This window comes from Pinus tabuliformis, chromosome 2_2 (assembly GCF_031772625.1).
Source record: "Pinus tabuliformis cultivar Carrire ecotype Pingquan chromosome 2_2, CPIR1, whole genome shotgun sequence".
Lineage (NCBI taxonomy): Eukaryota > Viridiplantae > Streptophyta > Pinopsida > Pinales > Pinaceae > Pinus > Pinus tabuliformis.
This window is the reverse complement of record NC_142300.1, coordinates 1,259,845,272-1,259,866,167: the sequence shown is the minus strand read 5'-3', so window position 1 is coordinate 1,259,866,167 and position 20,896 is coordinate 1,259,845,272. Positions and strand designations below refer to the sequence as shown.

At 36.1% G+C, this 20,896-nt stretch overlaps 1 protein-coding gene across 1 annotated transcript; it reads right to left on the bottom strand.

The window, feature by feature from the left end:
• Nucleotides 1-18,887: 18,887 nt before the first annotated feature.
• On the bottom strand, nucleotides 18,888-19,662 carry LOC149198060 (uncharacterized). Its single transcript, XM_089404052.1, has one exon. It carries the CDS (start codon nucleotides 19,611-19,613, stop codon nucleotides 18,987-18,989), a length of 627 nt encoding a protein of 208 aa, XP_089260178.1. The 5' UTR covers nucleotides 19,614-19,662; the 3' UTR covers nucleotides 18,888-18,986.
• Nucleotides 19,663-20,896: the final 1,234 nt, after the last annotated feature.

Below are 20,896 nucleotides of genomic sequence, written 5' to 3'. Positions count from 1 at the left end.
TATTAGGAGAAAGAAAAGAATGGATGAGTAGAACATGTTAGTGCTATAAGGAAGCAACACAACATAATGATACCAATATGAATATGGTTAATGATAATTGAAGCAACGTAAACTGAGGTATGCAAAGGTTGGCATGAAAAAAATACAACATAAATTGACTTACCTTCATAGAGGTCATGATGATTTGGCAATAATGGAGGTAATAGAAATACATTGTGAAGGATATTATAAGGGAGTTTGCAGTTCCAAGATTTATTTCCGTTGAATATTTTGAAAAGGCTCATGGGGTTATTTATAAACCTATTGAAGGTTAAATATAACATTCTTTATTTTTGTTGGGGTAGTCCTGATTATATGTTTCTTTTACTTATGACTGTGATCATAATTTTCTCTGTTTTTTTTTTCACTTCTGGTTCACGGATACCCGGGTCAATGGGTCAATGGGTAGCCGCTACATCCAGGGTTGTTCTAACACTGAGTGGACGCACCCGATGGCATCAACACTCCTCGGCCTATTTACTGACCTAACCCCAAGAGCTTTCGGGATTTGACCCTGTGACCTCCCATTGGCGAGGCACTTGATTTGACCGATTGAGCTAACTCTTGGGGCTCATAATTTTCTCTGTTATTCATGTATATAATTTATATTTGAGAGACATATCATATGTAAATTTATTAGTATCACAACCTGTCATAGTATTATTGATAGCATCACATAGACAATGACAAGAACCACCATTATAACATATGATTACAAGCATCTACAACATGTAAGTTTCAACCTATTCATGGAAATTATGATTTTTCCTTGGGGGAACAAGATTCTATATTGATGGTGTCGTTCATGGAGGAGTCATAAGAAAAATGGATGAATTCCATGTCAAGGTAAGAGAATACCTACCAAGGAAAGAGAAAATTTGTCAAAAAATCAGAAAGTTATGAATAAGAAGTTTTTATGGAAGTTGTGGATGAAGAAGACCAACTACTAAGAATATTATTGAATATTATTGGATGATATTGAAGAGAGGATTTGTGGACAATGTGTTTCCTAGTTGGGATTCCACTTGACTTTCCCTTATGGATGTTCAATGTTGTTAGTAATGTATTTACAATTTTGTTTTAATTTACAGAATGATATCAGTTATGTCATTATAGATATTGTTGTATTGGATGTATGTGATCATCACTTCCATGCATCAACTTCTTATATGGATCCTAGAAATATTTGCATTTTAACTCATCCAGGTCATTCTCTATCATTACATGCAAATCCTTCAAAAGACATGCCATGTACATCCTCTTTGAGCTCGATCATCACACATTCCTCATATATTTGCTTCATTATTTACTCTAAGTGTAATATTGTTTGCCTTTGCTTCAATATGTGTGCCAATACATACACACCTGCACACCGAAGCATTGGTGATTCCCTCAAGAAATGCATGTTGTGGGTCATTCATTGAAGGTTACTAAAAATGGTCTTCGAAACATAATCCTCAAGGGTTATGTAAATATAGAATATTCAACTATGTGGAAGGCAAGAAGCCGCAAGTCAAATTTAATAGTCACGAGGAGTCCAAGAGACATCTTGGAAGATGAAACCGAGGGTCGTGAATTTATGTATTTATGTGTATGATACGAATGAATAAAGAAACACATGCTTATCATTAATTAAACCTCATTTTTGTGTGCCTGAAAGTGGTATTAAAGACATGGTAGCTTAGACTTCTCCCTCTATATACCTTCACTTTTCCCTGTAAATAATGTTAAAATATATCTCTATCAGAGCCTAGATACTCCCCATACCTATTTGGTATACACAACAAATATGTGTGACTTGTCTGCAAACCATTTGTACCCTAGTTGTGCTCCCATTCTTAGAATTTTCACTTGTAGACTTTTCTTCAAAACCATTATTTTCCTTCTTTTCTAAGCCTACATCGTCTTTGCTTAGCCCTTTTGTCTATCACATATGTCATTATAACCTATGATAGATTATATCAAAAATTATGTCATCAAGTTATAAATTGCATTAGAAAGCCTTGCTGTAATCTCTTGTTTACTATCCCCATGCTAACCAAGCTCCTCCTTACACAGATGTTTGGTATCAAATTATATAGGTGTGTTTTATAACTCCTTCCCTTCTCTTTGCCAAGAATCTCTATGTCCAATAATCTTTATTATTTTAACAACATTTCATTCAAATTTCTAGAATCTTTATGTGTATGAAAACCCAATCGAATTTGTTAGATGATTGGATGTTACATTCTTAACTTCCGTTATGGAGAATCCTAAGATTTCAACTCAATGTCTGATAATTATGAGGATTTTTTTGGACTTTATAAAATTCATTTATAAATTAAAAAAATGAAATATAAAAAAAAAAAAAAAAACGTATAGGTACAATGAAACAAAACATCAATTAATAAATAACAACTATTGAAAATTGTTTACATGCAAAAAAGAAACGGACTAGCTCGGGAAATGGTAACTTATCTTTGAGAAGACATGTGATAGCTACATGCCTCTTTATAATGAGATTCTCAAGCCTTTTTATCACCAAGAAACAATGTAAAACCCTAAAAATCCAAAAACGTAACCCTAGGAGATGAAGCACCAAAAGCTTGTGGGCCCTCTTGGGGTTAGTTGGAACATCAACTTCCAAGGATCGTAACTTTGGCATACAATCTATGTTTGGAACGCATGATAGAATGTTATAAAGGTCTATCCAAGGAAAACAACTTTCCAATGCAAACACCGCATGCCTTACACTTGCCTATTTCCCCAAAAAATGTCATTTAGGGCCTCAAAATAGTTCTGAAATTTCAGGGCCCGAGAAACTGCCAAAATAGAAAAATGTTGAAATAGAAAACTGCGTTGGAAATTAGGAAATTGAAAGGAAATAATGTTGATGGTCCAAGTGGAATAGGCGGGTGACCACCTATATCCACCTGGATCATTTTCAGTAATTATTCAATACCCTAATTTGACCATCGGATTATAAATAAAAATGTACATATAAAACCTAGGGAAGTGAGCTGGTATACATCAATTAGGATGGTAAGTCAAGGATTACCTTTGGGGTTGGTATACCCATGTGCATTTATGTTTATACGTTTTTTGGCCAGTGTGCCCATTTGCATTTATGTTTATAAGTGCTCATGTGCTTGTGTGCATATGTATTTATATGTTTTGGGTCTAGAGAGCATAGTTTTGTAATTATGAGATTACATGCATGTTCATAAAATATATTATTGTTGTATAAAAATCCAGGCGAAAAGATTATGGGGGATAAGACTCTAATAGTGTTAACAAAGGGGCATTATAGAGTATGACTTAATAATTATTAAAAGTGCACATGCTTTACACTTAAGTCCATTAGTTGACTTTAGGGTAGTTCCATGTGTGAAAGGAAAGAAATGCACATGAAAGTGAGGATGTTGGTGCTTTGAAATAAACATGGTACAAGATCTGACTAGGAAATAGGGTTGGACACCTTGAGTATACAATCTTGGTAGTAAGAAGTTCATAGTAAGTAGTGATATTAAAATCCAATAAGACTAGTCATGGGATGACCTCATTAGTAAGATGGTTGGAAATCACATTCCTTTTCTAAAACTAGAAAAAATGGTGGATTCTGCACGACAACAAGCACCAATACTTCCTAGAGTATAGGTGGAAAGAGAATTTGCAAGACAAGAAATTTAGCAATACATATTCCTTGCTCTAATAGTGATTTGGATCATAGAATGACTTCTTTGAAGAGCTAGAAAACAATAAGTTAGAGAGAAATTTATGCATAACTTGATGATGAGGAAGCACATTTTGCTATATTTTCAAGTCAACCAATGGCCTTCAAAGAACTAGTGTGGGAATCAATATGGGTTCAATCTATCAATGAAAAAATTGATGTAATTGAGCAAATCCACAAATGAGATCTTATCGATCTACCAACATGGAATAAAATTATTGGAGTCAATTTGATTTACAAAAAAAAATTAATGAGCCAGGGAAAATTGAAAAGAATAAATCCAAGCTTGTTGTAAAATGGTTTTCCCAAAAACGTAATATTGATTATCATGAAAGCTTTCCTAAAATAGCAAGATTAGACATAATTAGAGTATTTTTTACAAGTGTTGCCCAAAATTGTTGGCATGCTTATCAAATGGATGTTAAATGAACTTTTTTTTTTAAATGATCTTTTAGAAGAGGAAGCCTATGTGAATCGGCCACCAGGATTTGTAGTTAAGGGTTAGGAATACAAATTTTACAAACTTAAGAAGCTTTGTATGGTTTGAAGCAAGCTCCACGAGCTTGTTATATAGTCGCATTGATTCATATTTGTTCAACAATGGGTTCAACAGAAGGATTAATCAACCCACACATTACATAAAATTATGTCAACAAGGTAACATTCTAATTGTTTTCCTTTACATGTTGGTGAAAGGATATACATATGAAATCTGTCATTGGATGATTTCAAAGAAGCCATGAAGATGGAGGTTCAAATGCCAGATCTTGGTCTTGTGGAGTGCTTTCTTGGATTTGAGGTTGAGCGATCTACAAAAGGTATTTTATTTGTTAGCTAAATTATGGCACAAATATTTTGAAAATATTAAGAATGGATTTAAAAAACTAGTAGAAACACCATTTGCAATAGGTACAAAGTTAAGTAAATCAAATGAAGGATCAACAACTACTCCCACTTTGTACAAAATATTTGAAGGAAACCTCATTTGTATTATAACTAGAATGTCAGATATCAGATATTCAGGGCCACCCCCGGGCCGCCCCGCCCCGCCCGAGGGCGGAGCGGGGCGGCCCGGGGGTGGCCCTGTGCGGGCGGGGTGGGCTGGGCGGGGTGGGCGGGTGGGCTGGCGGGGCGGGCGGGTGGGCGGGGTGGGCTGGGCGGGGTGGGCCGGGTGGGTTGGGCGGGGCGGGCGGGTGGGCGGGGCGGGGTGGGCGGGTGGGCTGGGCGGAGCGGGGTGGGCGGGTGGGCTGGGCGGGGTGGGCGGGGCGGGCGGGGTAGGCTGGGCGGGGCGGGCGGGTGGGCTGGGCGGGTTGGGCGGGTGGGCTGGGCGGGGCGGGGTGGGCGGGTGGGCTGGGCGGGGTGGGCGGGGCGGGCGGGGTGGGCTGGGCGTGGTGGGCGGGTGGGCTGGGCGGGGCGGGCGGGGTGGGCTGGGCGGGGTGGGCGGGTGGGTTGGGTGGGCTGGGCGGCGCGGGCGGGTGGGCTGGGCGGGGCGGGAGAGGGGGAGAGGGGGATGGGGAGGGGGGAGGGGCGGGAGAGGGGGGGAGGGGGGAGGGGGAGGGGGGATGGCCGGGCGGGGGAGGGAGGGGGATGGGAAGGGGGGAGGGGGCGGGGGTGCGGTGGCCGGGGCGGGGGATGGAGGGGGCGGCCCGGGCGGGGGAGAGGGTGGGGCGGCCTGGTGGGAGGGAGAGGGTGGGGCGGCCCGGGGGTTGGAGGGGCAGGGGTGGGGGGGTGTGCCGGGCGGGGGGAGGGGGGTCGGGGCGGCTCGTGGGGCCGGAGGGGGAGGGGGGCGTGGCGGCCCGGGCGGGGGACCTAGGGGTCGGCCCGGTGCCGGGTGGGCCCGGGGTGGGGTGTGGGATGGGCAGGGGGCCGGGGTGGGGTGGGGTTGGAAATTTTTTTTGGCCGGGGTGGGGGCGGGTGCCGGGTGGGGTTGGAAATTTTTTTTTTTTTAAATTAAAAAATGGGGGGGGGGGAGGGAGTTAGGGGGGCAGGGGTTGGAGAAGGGGGGAGGTGTGGCGGGCGGGGTGGGGTAAATAGCAAGATTAGGCTAGACAGTTACCGATTCACCATGTGGTATAAAAAAAAAAAATTGGCTTGGAAAATTTTTTAATTTAAAAAAAAATATATTTTTCATTAACGTAATTTAATATGAAAATTTCGAAAAAATAATTGTACTTGCCTTTCAATTGCGACAATTCTTCGTTATATATATTGTTGATAGCAATATCGCTGCTCCACAAATTCACGAGTCTTTCAAGGAATTTCAGAAAACCTAGATGTGAGGCGAGTAATAGTGATAGCGAAATTTATTATATAAGTGAAATTACGAAGATGTTTTTCCATACGATTAATGTGGGATAATTTGTTTTACATTATTATAGAGAGAATATTGTAGAGTTGTTTTACAACGGATTGAATGTGGGATTAATATGTTTGAGAATATATTATAAAAATTAGAAAAAAATGAAATTGTTAAGTAAATATGATATACTTTAACTATTAGAATAATTAATGTACAAGTTGTGATTTACAATTTGAATTTTAGTGATTTATTTCATAAAAATAAATTAGTTTATGTTTTTCAATCAATTGTAGAATAAAATAATAAAGGTAAATAAATCTAACAAACTTTTGGAGGGAAATATTTTCGCGAAAATTTTTGGAGGGAAATATTTTCGCGAAAATTTTTGGAGGGAATAACTTTGGAGGGAATATTTCATTCTTTAAGCTATATAATACTCTCAGGAGACTCCATTTGTGTCATTCAACATTTTCTATTTGAAAGTGATGGATTGCTCTGATGGTGAAGTTTCGGTTTATACACCATCAACATCTTCATCGCGTAACAACTCTATTCATATTGATGAATATAGTGGGAATCCTTCCACTATGAATAGAAAGTCAATTCTTCCACTTAGTCCCGATTCTAAGGACTACGAGAGCAACACTGATGAAAGAGGGGATGGAGAATTTAAAGAGTCACAGATTTCACTTAGTCCAAATTCTAAGGACTATGAAAGCAGCGGTGATGAGGAGCATGATGGTGAAGTTCAAAAGAATGGGGTGTCACAATGTCCACTTAGTCCTAATTCTGAGGACTATGAGAGTAGCAGTTTTGAAGAATGTGATGGTGAAGTTCAAAAGAATGGAGGGTCACGATGTCCACTTAGTCCTAATTCTGAAGACTATGAGAGCAAAAGTTTTGACGTGCATGATGGAAAATTTCAAAATAATGGAGTGTCAAAGTGTCGACTTAGTCCTAATTCTAAGGACTATGAGAGCAGCAGTGATGATGAGCATGATGATGAATTTCAAAAGTATGGATTGTCACAGTGTCCAGTTAGTCCTGATTCTAAGGACTATGAGAGCAGCGGTGATGAAGCGCGGGATGATAATTTTCAAAAGATTGGAGTATCACAATGTCCTCTTAGTCCTAATTCTATGGACTATGAGAGCAGCGGTGATGAAGCGCGGGATGATGATTTTCAAAAGATTGGAGTATCACAATGTCCTCTTACTCCTAATTCTAAGGACTATGAGAGCAGCGGTGATGAAGCGCGGGATGATGATTTTCAAAAGATTGGATTATCACAATGTCCTCTTAGTCCTAATTCTAAGGACTATGAGAGCAGCGGTGATGAAACACGGGATGATGATTTTCAAAAGATTGGAGTATCACAATGTCCTCTTAGTCCTGATTCTAAGGACTATGAGAGCAGCGGTGATGAAGCGCAGGATGATGATTCTCAAAACATTGGAGTATCACAATGTCCTCTTAGTCCTGATTCTAAGGACTATGAGAGCAACAGTGATGAAGAACAGGATGATGCAGTTTGTCCTAATTCTAATCAGTATAAAGGTAGCAGTGACAAAGGACAGGATGTAGCATCTTCAATAAGTAAACAGCCACATTTTCAACATAGTCCTAATTCTATGGACTATGAGAGAAGCACTGACAATGTACATGAGGAAGAATATCCATTAAACATCGATTCAGATTTTCCATTTAGTCTGAATTCTAAGGACTATGATAGTAGCACTGAAGAAGGGGAAGATGAAGGGTATCCTCTCAGTCAAAATTTGAAAATCAGAGCAGATCATAGTGTGGATAACGTTCCTCTTAATGATGAAAGTCCTTATAAAAATGAAGATCCAATGATGGAGATGTTGCCAAGAAATATTGTATCAAGGAGTAGGAGTAGACCTTTTCGTATCAATGCAAGCTATTCTAGTTATACAAGGGGTAGAGCAGAATATCTGACGAGAAGAAGTTCTATCAGCGCTCTCATTTCAAGTGAATGTTGCCAAAAAAATTGCTTGAAACGTATGGATTTCACATTTGCATTAGAAAGCAGGAAGAGATATTTGTCAATGAATAAAAGCATGCAAAACTCATATTTAGTTGGCTGCATGCAATCTACATTGTCAGGTTATGATTATCATATTAGGAATGTTTTATTGTGTAGAAAAGCTTTCAAAATGTTTCATTCACTTGGGAATTTTCGTCTCTCAAGAATTCAAGAAAATTTGGAAAAGGATCCCACATTTTATTCAGAAGTACGTTATAAAAGACAGTTTGGGCCATTATCAAATACTGCAATGTCATGGATGAAAGATTTCTTTTCAAAGCATGGAGAGTGTATGCCAAATAGAGAGACAATACATATTCCAGATAATTTTTCAAGACGAGAAATCTACAACTTATACAAAGAATATGCAGAAAGTGCTGAGGGACAGGGCCACTTTATTACATATCAATATTTTGTGAAGCTATGGAAGAAAGAATTCAATAATGTTCGTATTCCTAAGAAGACAAGGATGGGGATTTGCAGTACATGTGCTTCTCTTAAATAAAAAAGGGACAAATGTGAAGGCTCAGAAAGAGGTAAGTGTTCATAACTTTTACTTTTAAAATTGTATAGTCATCAACTATGAAAACATATTTCTTAATGAATTTCTTTTATGTTGTGTAGATTTAATTGTCAAAGAACTTCAGGAGCATCGCGAACAACAAACAAATGAAAGGAAGAAGTTGTACAAGCATCGAAAGAAGTGTTATGATAATCCAAATAAATATTTGGGTTTGATAATTGATGGTATGGACCAGAAGAAAACACTTTTACCACATTTTGTTCGCACACCCAAAAATCTACAAGAGGAAAATTTTATTCAGTTTCACTTGGTCAGTTGTATGGTCTTCAATGGGAAAATGTTGCCAAGGGTGTACTTCACAGCTCCAAATATTCATAATGATGCAAATCTGACCATAACCATAATTCATGATGTCATTTCTCATTGGTCTGGTAATCTTCCTGAAGTTTTGTATCTACAATTGGACAACACTTGCCGTGAAAACAAAAATCAGATTGTTTTTGGGTATCTGAACATGCTTGTTGAATTGAGAATTTTTCAAAAGGTAAAGGTTGGTTTCCTTCTTGTTGGGCACACTCATGACCATATTGATCAGATGTTCAGTCGTTTTTCAGTCACATTGAGGAGGAAGGAAGTTGGGAGCTTGCCATCACTAATTGAATGTATTAAGAAATCATACATGCCAGAGCCTGCTTTTGAAGTGTTGGAAGAAACTGTTGACATGCGAAGGTTTATTCTGGGATCATATGGTGAGGGGAAATGCATTGAACAACTTAATGACATTAGCTTCCAACATCAATTTCGTATCAAAAAAATTGATGGGAAAACACTAATATGGGGCAAGAAGTATTCAACTACTACAGAGTGGGCACCGTCATCAGGATTGCAATTTTTGAAGTTCATTCCAGATCATCCAATATTTGCATCAAAAATATTGTCATTACAATCAGTTGGTGAAGTTCAGAATGCACGTAGACAGAACAGGGCTATAAATTATTCTGATTGCCTGGAAGAAATTAAAAAATGTATTAGATATACATATGAGTACTTTGACATTGCTGATTCAGTTTGGTGGGAGTCGTTTTTCAATAATCAAAGTGATCTCATTTCGACAACAATAAATGAAGATATACCTTTGAAAAATCCATTTATTTGGCCACAAAATGTGTCGAATGAACATGAGGAAGTAAACATTGTTGAACAACAACAATCTCAGGGTATTATTAATTCTTCACAGGCAGAGGAAAGAGAGATGTATATAGGTTCCAGAAGATCTCGTGCACAACGTGAAGCCATGGAAGACCTTTATAGGGGTTCAGTACAGGATATTAAGGAGGGTTGCATGATTGCAGTGCTAGCAGATGGAGATCCCAATGGCTATCCATTTTGGGTTGCTAAAGTTTTAAAGGTCTTTACAGAAAATGAGGATGTTACAGGTGTTGAAGTACATTGGTATGCCACAAATACACACCCATTCAATGGTGTGTATAAGCCAGAGATGGTAGTTGACAAAAAAAATGGTGGAAAAAGAAAAAGAAAGGGTACAAATATAAATCGCCGCCGCACAGACATATTACAATTGAAGGATGTTGACATACTTGTTTATGACTTCAATTTAACAAAGAGAGGAACTCTTCGCTTCAAGACGACAGAGATTCTGAAAAGGTTGTTACCAGAAGGAACAGTGTTGACATGGGACTCTGCTGAAACCAGTCGTAGATCTAGAAGACTTTTGAAACCTGGAATCTTGGGCATGCATGTGGACTCAGATGGGGCACTAGTTGATGACAGAGAAGAATATGGAATATCTTCGTCAGCATCCAGTCACTCATCTGAAGATGTGAATTCTGATGGTGTGCAAGAAAATATGAGTGATTTTGAATAATTGTTTAAGACAGTTTATATAACTGATGTATGCATCGTATCTTCAAATAAAATGGATGTTTTCCATATTTTGTTAAATGAGAAGTTATGAAGCATTTTTATGTTGTTGGATTATGTCTTAAGTATGATAAATCTTATTGTTTAAATATCTACAATGCAATATCAAATTAGAGATATAATGTCTCTTTTATTCAGTGTACAAATAAAGACTTTTGAATTCATTCAGTGAAATAATTTGTTCATAATGTCATGTTTTTTTAGTTTTGTGGTTGAAAACATGTTAAATTTATACTTAAGAAAGAAAAATGATATTCTACCAGAAACATTAATGTGTTTTTCCTTAAAAGTTAACTTTGTTTGAGACATAAAAAATTGGTTTTATTAGCATTGTTTAAAAAGTATGAAAATTGACCCTAAAAAAAAAAATCATTATTCCAGTATCAACACTTTTTTTCTGAAGCTATATTTTGCAGGAAAATTTCGTAGAAAATTTCGTAGTCGCTGCCATTTTTAAAACAACCGCAAAATTGACACCTAAAAAAAAAAACATCGTTCCAGTATACACACTTTTCGTTTTGAGCACTGTTTTTGTGGTTTTTTTGGGGTTTTTGGGCCAGAGTTCTCGTTTTGAGTTTATAGTTCCCGTTTCAAAGTTTACATTGTTAGAGGAAGAATTTATTCATAACTACCTGTAAATTGAAAGGTAAGTGTTGAAAAGTAATAATTGACAGTGGAAGCACTGTTAACCTTGTTTCTACAGAGATGGTGGACAAGGTCGGATTAGCAAAGATAGTGCACTCTACTCCTTACAAAGTGTCGTGGTTGCAGAAAGGACATCAGGTCATTGTCACAAAATAATGCAAGGTTGAAATACAAATTGGTATGTATAAGGATGTAATATTATGTGATGTAATGCCAATGGATGTATTCCATGTATTTTTGAGAAGATTGTGGCAGTTTGATCAGAAAGTTATTCATGACGGAAGGAGAAACACCTATACTTTGGAGAAAGATGGAAATAAACATACATTGCTGCCATTGAAGGATGACACTGACAAAGGAGCACCTGGAAATAGTGTTATGCTGATGAGCGGAAAGGAGTTGTTTCAAGAGATTAGGAAAGGTGAAGAAATGCATTTTGTTGTCATAGGGAGACCGAAGGTAATTTTAACTTCCACAAACTTAGATGATTTACCTAAAGAAATCAAAACTCTGTTAAATGATTTCACTGATATTATTGTGGATGAGTTTCCAAATGCATTGTCACCGGTTAGGAGCATTAGTCATCATATTGATCTAATAGCAGGAACAAGGTTGCCAAATAAAGCAGCTTACCGATTAACTCCTCGAGAGAATGAAAAAGTTAGAAGACAAGTGCAAGAATTGATGGATAGGGGACTAATCAGAGAGAGCCTCAGTCCATGTGTTGTGCCAACAGTACTCAGTCCAAAGAAAGGAGGTGAATGGCATATGTGCACAGATTCCAGAGCCATAAACAATATCAGAATCAGGTATAGATTTCATTTGCCACGCATGGATGATTTAATGGATTGTTTGAGTGGATCAAAGTATTTTACTAAAATAGATTTGAAGAGTGGATATCATCAAATAAGAATTAGAGAAGGAGATGAGTGGAAAACTGCATTTAAAACAAACAGTGGGTTGTATGAGTGGTTAGCGATGCCTTTTGGACTCACTAATGCACCTAGTACGTTCATGAGATTGATGAACAAAGTCTTGAAGAAATATGTAGGCAAGTTTGTGATTGTTTATCTTGATGATATTCTAGTTTTTAGTAAAAGTAAGGAAAAACATCCAGAACATATTAAATTGGTTTTAAGAACTCTGTAGAAAGAGAAACTATTGATAAATCTGAAGAAATGTAGTTTTATGAAGGAAGAATTGATTTACTTGGGATTTGTAGTTTCTAAAGAAGGATTGAAAATGGATCCAGAGAAAGTCCAAGCAACTTGGAATTGGCCTATTCCCAGAAATATATTTGAGGTAAGAAGCTTCCATGGCCTTGCAAGTTTTTATAGAAAGTTTATGAGAGGTTTTAGTGAGATTTGTGCACCAATTATTGAAACAATTAAGGAAACTAATCAGTCGTTCAAGTGGACAGAAGCAGCAGACATGAATTTTAAATTGCTAAAGAGGAAAATCATAGAGGAACCGATTTTAGCTTTGCCTGATTTTGAAAAGGTATTTCAAGTTGAAACAGATGCTAGCAGAGTTGCAGTTGGCGCAGTTCTGAGTCAAGAACAAAGACCGATAGCGTACTTCAATCAGAAATTTAATGAAGCGAAGAAGAAGTATTTTTCTTATGATAAAGAGTTTTACGCTATTGTGCAAGCCTTGAAAAAATGGAGACGTTATTTGCTGCCAAAATAATTCATATTTTATTCAGACAATCATGCATTACAGTTCATAAATAACCAGCCAAAATTGAACCAAAAACATGCCAAGTGGGTAGAATTTTTGTAGAGATTTACTTTTTTGATAAAGCACACAAGTGGTAAGTTGAATAAAGTCGCTGATGTGTTGAGCAGGGTAAGTTTTATTGTGCAAGAATTCAAAGTTGGTGTTGTAGGATTTGAAGAAATGATTGAAATGTACAAATATGATGTAGATTTCAAAGACATTTATATGGAAGTTCAAAATCCAATAGTGCATAATAGAAGTTAATGGTTAGATTATCTCATGCAAGGAGGCTTATTGTTTAAAGGCAACAAGTTGTGTATTCCCAAATTTTCTAGGAGGGAAAACATAATAAAGGAGTAATGTAGGATTATGTGGTCACTTTGGACAAGATAAAACCTTTGCTCAGGTGAATGTTTTTTATTATTGGCCAAAAATGCAAACTGATGTTAAGAGATTTGTTGAGAAGTGCAGGATATGTCAGCATGCTAAGAGGAGAAGTCAGAACACAGGATTGTATCGGCCATTGCCAATACTAGACTGACCGTGAGATGCAGTTAGCATGGATTTTGTTTTGGGATTACCTAAAACTCAAAGAGGGAATGATTCCATTTATCTTGTGGTAGATAGATTTTCTAACATGGCACATTTCATTGCTTGTAAGAAGACTAGTGATGCAACACATATAACTAATCTATTTTTTCAGAAATTGTAAGATTCCATGGATTTCCTATAAGTATTGTGTCTGATAGAGATACAAAGTTTGTAGGAAATTTATGGAAAACTCTTTGGAAGAAACTAGAAGATAACCTCAGTTTCAGTTCAGCATGCCACCCTCAAACAGATGGACAGACCGAAGTAGTAAACAAGAGCTTGGGGAACATATTGAGAAGTTTAGTGTATCAAAATACTAAGCAATGGGATTTAGCACTAGCCCAGGCTGAATTTGCTTATAATGACACTCCAAACTGAAGTACTGGAATGAGTCCATTTCAGATTGTTTTTGGAACATAGAAAATTTTAGGGGCGAATGTTCGCCCTTTGGCGAAATTAAGGGGTTTTAAATTTTTAGTGGGCGAATATTTTGTATCATAGTAGATTTTTACAAATCACCTCAAATAGCCCACTTTATTCTAAGGGAGAGGGTAAAAAAGGTAAATTTAGCCATTCAAATTAGGAGTTACAACCTTCCATTCGCCCATTTTAAAGAATAGGTTTTATTTAAGTGAATCCATTCGCTCATTTTCAAGGATAGGTTTTATTTAAGTGAATCCTATGGGCCAAAGGCCCAAATACCATATTTATAAAAGAGGTATGGTAAATTAATAAAAATATAAATAAATGAGAGATATGGTAAATAAATAAAACATTTTTTATATTTACTCCATAAGTCACCTTATATACATGCAAGGGTGTAAACAAATAAAAATATAAGTAAAGTGGAGGTATGGTAAATAAATAAAACGTCTTTTTATACTTACTCAAAAGGTATGGTAAATAAATAAAAATATAAATAAACTAGATAAATAAATAAAACCTCTTTTTATATTTAGTCCATAACCCTCGTTCTATTGATGAAGGCTCAAGAAAGAGGTTTTATTTAAGTGAATCCTATGGGCCAAATACCATATTTTTAAAAAATGTATGGTAAATTAATAAAAATATAAATAAATGAGAGATATGGTAAATAAATAAAACATTTTTTATATTTACTCCATAAGTCACCTTATATACATGCAACGGTGTAAACAAATAAAAATATAAGTAAAGTGGAGGTATGGTAAATAAATAAAAATATAAATAAACTAGATAAATAAATAAAACCTCTTTTTATATTTAGTCCATAACCCTCGTTCTATTTATGAAGGCTCAAGAAAGAAGTTTTATTTAAGTGAATACCATATTTGTAAAAGAGGTATGGTAAATTAATAAAAATATAAATAAATGAGAGGTATGCTAAACAAATAAAACATTTTTTTATATTTACTTCATAAGTCACCTTATATTTACGAACATTTAAAGCATGAGTTATATTTAGGTGAAACCTATGGGCAAAATACTATGGGACAAATACCATGTACTAGATTGTTATTAATACCATGCAAAAAAACATTATTAGCCCTAATATTAGTATTAATAAAAATAAAAATGGCACATGGTATTGACCCATGGTATTCACCAAAATGGCACATGGTATTGACCCATGGTATTCACCTGGAATGTAGCCTATTTAAATGGGGGAATTAAACCAGCATAGATCCATCTTTACTCTGAATCTACTAACCCCCGAGAGGTATCAAATATCGTGACATGCAAACTAGCACAGAGTGAAAAAATATTTGATCCGATCAAGAGTAAAAATGGATGTTAAACATTTTAGCTTGGTTAAAATAAAAAATAAAATAAAAATCAACTATTAATTTTATTAATTTTTATAAATTACTAATAGTAATTTTTAAGCTCCAGGTTTATGATAACCTATGGTATTGACACATGGTAATACCATGGTATTCATGTGAGCATAGACTATTTAAAGGGGAAATTCTATCATCTTAGATCCATCTTAATTCTAGGCCTACCAAGTGCTCAGAGGGATAAATAGATTTCATCCCCCTAAGAGTGGTAGATGTGGAGTTAAGATGGATATAGGTTGGTTTTTATGATAACGAAGATATTAAATAGACTTAGGAAATTATATTGTAAAAACATCTTAAGGTGAATGGTTAAAGCATAGACATTGGACAAGTATATTTGTATACTTCTGTTTTAAACTGAAACAAATCCAGGGCTAAAAGGAATGGATTGATTGCACTAGTCATCCTTCTATAACTTTCCAACAAATGCTGGAGTAAATAGATTGTAATTTGGGTAATTTTTCTAATTGCAAACATGAACATACTTGTGTATTGGCAGGGTGGTTACGAGGTCCCTAGAAGTGATGAATTTGAATTTTTCTTGGTTTTATATATAGTATTAGGTTTTTTCTCATGCTTTCTATGAATGGCACGGGGGAATTTTATCCTACACCCACTAGGTTATCAATATGTAATTTCGGCAATTTTGATTTCAAAAGATATTTTAAAGAAATGCAATGATTTCATTTATGTATTCAATAAACACAAGATTTTATAATTGAGTAAAATATTCGCCATGCTTGGTGAGAGATTCGCCAAAAAATTATATATACATATCATATTATTGATAAAATCGCCTTCCATTTTTCCTATATACCATAGAGATTCGCCCATTTATTATACATGTAAATTTATGGGGGGTTCTTAAAATTTTCCCTGTTTTGGAATTAATCCAAGAGGTGTGTATGAGTTCAGAAATTTGGGTAAACAGGAGACAAGAAGTGCAAAGGATGAAGAGTTTGCAGAGCAGATGCAAAGACTTCAAGAAGATGCCAAAGGCAGATTGCAGGAAAGCAATGGTAAATACAAACAGAGAGTGGATATGAAAAGAAGAGAGAAAGAATTTCAAGTGAGAGATTTAGTGATGGTATATTTAAGAAAAGAAAGATTTCCTGTTAATACTTACAATAAACTGAAAATGAAAACAATAGGACCATGTAGAATTGTAAGAAAGTTTTCAGCAAATGCATATGAAATTGAATTGCCAAAAAATATTGTAATATCGCCTATTTTCAATATTGCAGATTTGTATCCATACAAAGGGACAGAGACAGAGCTACAAGAGGAAACTATAGAAAATGAGGTTCAAACTTTGAACTGGGAAGAACAAATGCCAAAGACCGTTAAGAAAGAAGTAGAAGTTGTTTTAGAGAAAAGAGTATCCAAAAAAACCATTGGACAAATTTATTTTTAATATCTAGTCAAATGGAAAGGAAAACCAGTAGAGGATGCTAGCTAGTTGACTACAATAGAGTTGCAAAAATATGGAGTAAGCCCTGAAATTCTGAACGATGATTCTTTTCTTCCCCGAGAGTCTGATGCAAGAGCATCTAGACTTAGCTAGCAATGTGAAAGTCTATTCACATGTTGTGGCTAAACAAGTTGAATTTCACTGACCTGAGTGGTCAAAAGTCAGTTTTTACTGAGAGGGTTGGATCTCTCAAGAAATGAGTTGTATTTCATTATTGTAATAAGTAGAAATTGTCTTATTTTAGATTCAAAGATAAGTTGTTAGCATAGGTGTGTGATATAGCTGGAAAATAGTGATTTGACTGTTAGATTGTTTAAGAATAGGGATTGAGTTGTTAGACAGGATGGGATTGATAAAAAGAAGAAAAATGTAATGTAGATGGATAGTCAAAGAGGAGAGAGGATTGAATGAAGCGAGAGTCAAGAGAAGAGCAAGGACTTTCATATTGAACAAACGTCTTTTAAAATTGTTGTAATCAAGCGAGAGGGTCGAGATTCTCTAAGTGTTGTTGTATTGATAAATTGATGCTGTGTGGGATTATATATATATATATATATATCTATATATCTATATATCGAATCTTTGTGGACTTTCGTTTTACTTTTATTTATTTGTATTTGGGACGGAGTTGAATATTTCTCTGTTTTCATGTTCTACGATATAAAACACAGAGTTAATAGAAATTTTAGCCTTTTGTATTATTAACAGTGTTGAGCGCTTAAGATCTAAACCGTTCATCCAAGTTCGAACCAACGGTGCGAAATCTCACCAACTATAGGATCACTTATATCGCATCGCAAACAGACAATGGGTGTGGTCGAATTATGGTCTTAAGGAGCTGCAAAGTGCGATCGCGAAATCTCGCATCGGAAGAAGGCTTGTGTATTATCAGAAACCCAACTATGATAACACTACGATATGTGATTGTGATCCATCACATCGCAACACTTCACTGCCAAAAAAAAAAGGGCCTGAAATTAATGCGATTGTGATTATGCGATTTAATCTAGACCGTTCATCTTTTATGTTGTGATCTAAAGAGAATCACGAACGGTTCTATTAAAAAGGGGAAATACTAGTGTTTGGGCTTTTACCAAGGAAATCCGAACATAGCACACAAGGGGGCATTGTAAAGCAGAGGGAAACGTGGAGCCGATTGTTGAGATTTCTTGAAATAATTGATTCGTGCGTCAATTCTATTTTTAACTAATAATTGTAATTGCTAAAGTATGAAGTGGGATATTTATTATTTCTTCGGCCTAAAATAAAAAGGGGAGGATAGATGCATAGACTAAAAGCTATTATAACTAAAATAAGAAGGGAAGGATAGATGCAGAGACGGGATAAAGGCTATTTTAACGAATGAATCTCATTTCGTCCAATCGACCCACTCATTTGAATTGAGGGAAAGAAGTGTGGGAGAAGAAATTGATCTCTCAAAATTGCCCCATGGGAATCGAACCCAGGTAGATTTGACTAGAACCGAACCCATGCATATTCGACTGGAATGGAACCCTACATAAAAGAATATGAGCGTCAATCAACATCATAATACTACATTTTTACGGACTTACCAGTGGTGCTGCTCCGAAGCTGACAAATGTTCATTCACTTCAATTTCATGGACTTGCCAATGGTTCTGCCGCGAATTTGAGGAATTTCATTTAAAACAAACACTACAAACTTGTATTCAAGGGAAGGACACATTAATAAAAATATGGATGGAGATATAATTAACCGAATATTAAATTCGTTAAAGGGATTTGTACACCCAACCTCCCATCCTGGAGTGCATTTAAAGCTTATACCACAAGTTTTACATTCATGGAAACAGATTGTCCTCAAATATACATACCAAAAAAGCTGAAATACATACCAAAAAAGCTGAAATGAAAGGAAAGATGTGTCTCAGAAATTTTCTGCATCTCGATATTAATTTCGAAAACAATTGAAACAAAAGGTTTACTTCGTTTAGGCTGCGGATAGAAAAGCACGCATCTCCGCAGAAAGACATAGAAATTGCATACTGAATTTGTCAAAATTACTTTTTTCGGGATGCATACGCTAATTGTGAGTTTAGTTTACATTAAAACCTGCCAATATAACCTCCACATTTTGCCATTAGTGACAACGCAAACATACATAAATAATTATCGGCTACTTTCATTTCAATTTTCAACTAACTGGATCCTCTGGCCAGCATTTCTTGGCATTTCACATAAGAATCTTGACGCTGCAGACGCATCTGCTTGTAAAATGTGGCTATAAATTCTTCTGCCTGCCTGTCAATTTCTGCTTGCAAACAACAGTTGGAAGATCTGGCTGCTGAAACGTAAGTGCAGGAAGCAGAGGACGATTGGTTGGAATTAGAATTAGCTGAAAAATGGGAATCCTTATCACTGAAATAGTGGTCATCATCTACATCGCAGGCAATGAACTCGGGAATACCAGCATCAGTACCCGATTTGGAATCCAATTCATCTTTCACATTAAGACATGTGCAGGAGGGCAGGAGTGCTCTCAGAAGAAAATGACCATACAAATTATTTCGTCCGCATCCCGAGTTAACACCATGGCCGTAGATGGACGAATTAGTTGAAAGAGAGCTGCTGCATGAAAATTCATGGTGGTCATTCAAATTACCTGCTTTGTCTCCTCCAAAGTACTTGATTTGCAGATTGGCGGCCATTTTCTGCAATCTCGTCATTGCAATTCTTTTTCTGAGTATCACCACAACAAATCTCACCACTCTCCCTGAACGTAAACGCGTTGCTGTAAGGCGTTTAAGATATGAGGGGATACTCATTTCTGCAATACCCACATAAACTGCAACTGAAACTCTGAAGAGTTATATCACTCCGCCTTCATGCCCCCGTATGTTGTTGGCAGCATATAAATATGGGTTGGTTTCAGGACATTGCGCGTGGAGACCGTGGGATACAATGATAAAGGGGGAACCATCGCCGAAGCTACTTGCGTGGCCATGACGGAAGCTAGTGACCTGCTCATGACGCAAGCGGAGTGAAAATATAAGTTTATCCATTTATGAACTTACCTCGTGCTTATGGAGCAGCTTTCTCAATAAATGTAGCCACCTAAACTCTTGAAATATTCCGGGTTAACTTCCACATTTTGAGCGTTCGTGGTCAAACTCTCTCTATCATGAAATTGCAGAGCGCTTCGCTTATGTTCGTCAAGCTTCTTGTGTCCACTCAATTATTGGGATGTGCATAGCCCAACTATGATTGAATGCGAACAAGGAAGTGCTTTTCAGTGAAAGGTCTTTCTAAAACGAAAAATAAACGGATATAAATTTGAATTTAGTCTTAATTTTAAATTTATTCTTAAAAGATTTATTAAAATAGTTAAGCATTAAATTTGGCTGTTATCTATTTCTGGCAAGATTTGGAAGGGTTTTGGGCTCATTTTCTGTATAATTGGTCCTAGGTTTAAATTGTAAATTTTTTGATTGTGTTAAATCTATATAGTCAAAAACTTATTTTATATAATAAATATAAAATTATAAAAAAATAACCAAATTTCACAAACACTCTTCAAATCATATCTTAAATTTAATATCAAACATAATTTAACTATTAAAATTTAAAATATGTATATATTTCAATTTTCTAAATATAAATTTATAATTAAAATAAAAAAACTATTCCAAAAATATTTAACAATTTAAAAACATTTATTATCATTGTTTTGGGATGTAAATTAGTTAAGTCTTATAAAATTAAATTAATACCAACATAATTCAAGTACCAATTAAAAATTATTATTATTAAAATTAATTTTAAATATTGAAAAAATTAAATTAAATTTCTATAAATTCTCATGATTTTGCCATATAAATAAATAACTTAATGTTAAACGAAATCCACTGTATGTGCCACAAAGATGAGGCCACACAACATTGTACATGTACAAAAACCTTTTACAAGATGAAGTGCTATGGACTTCTGAAACGTACTCAAATGTGCCGGGAAACTCATATTACAACATGACAAAATGTATCCACAAGTTATATGATGTATGGTGGGAAACTCATCTTATAGCATCACAAATTGTATCCACATGTTATTT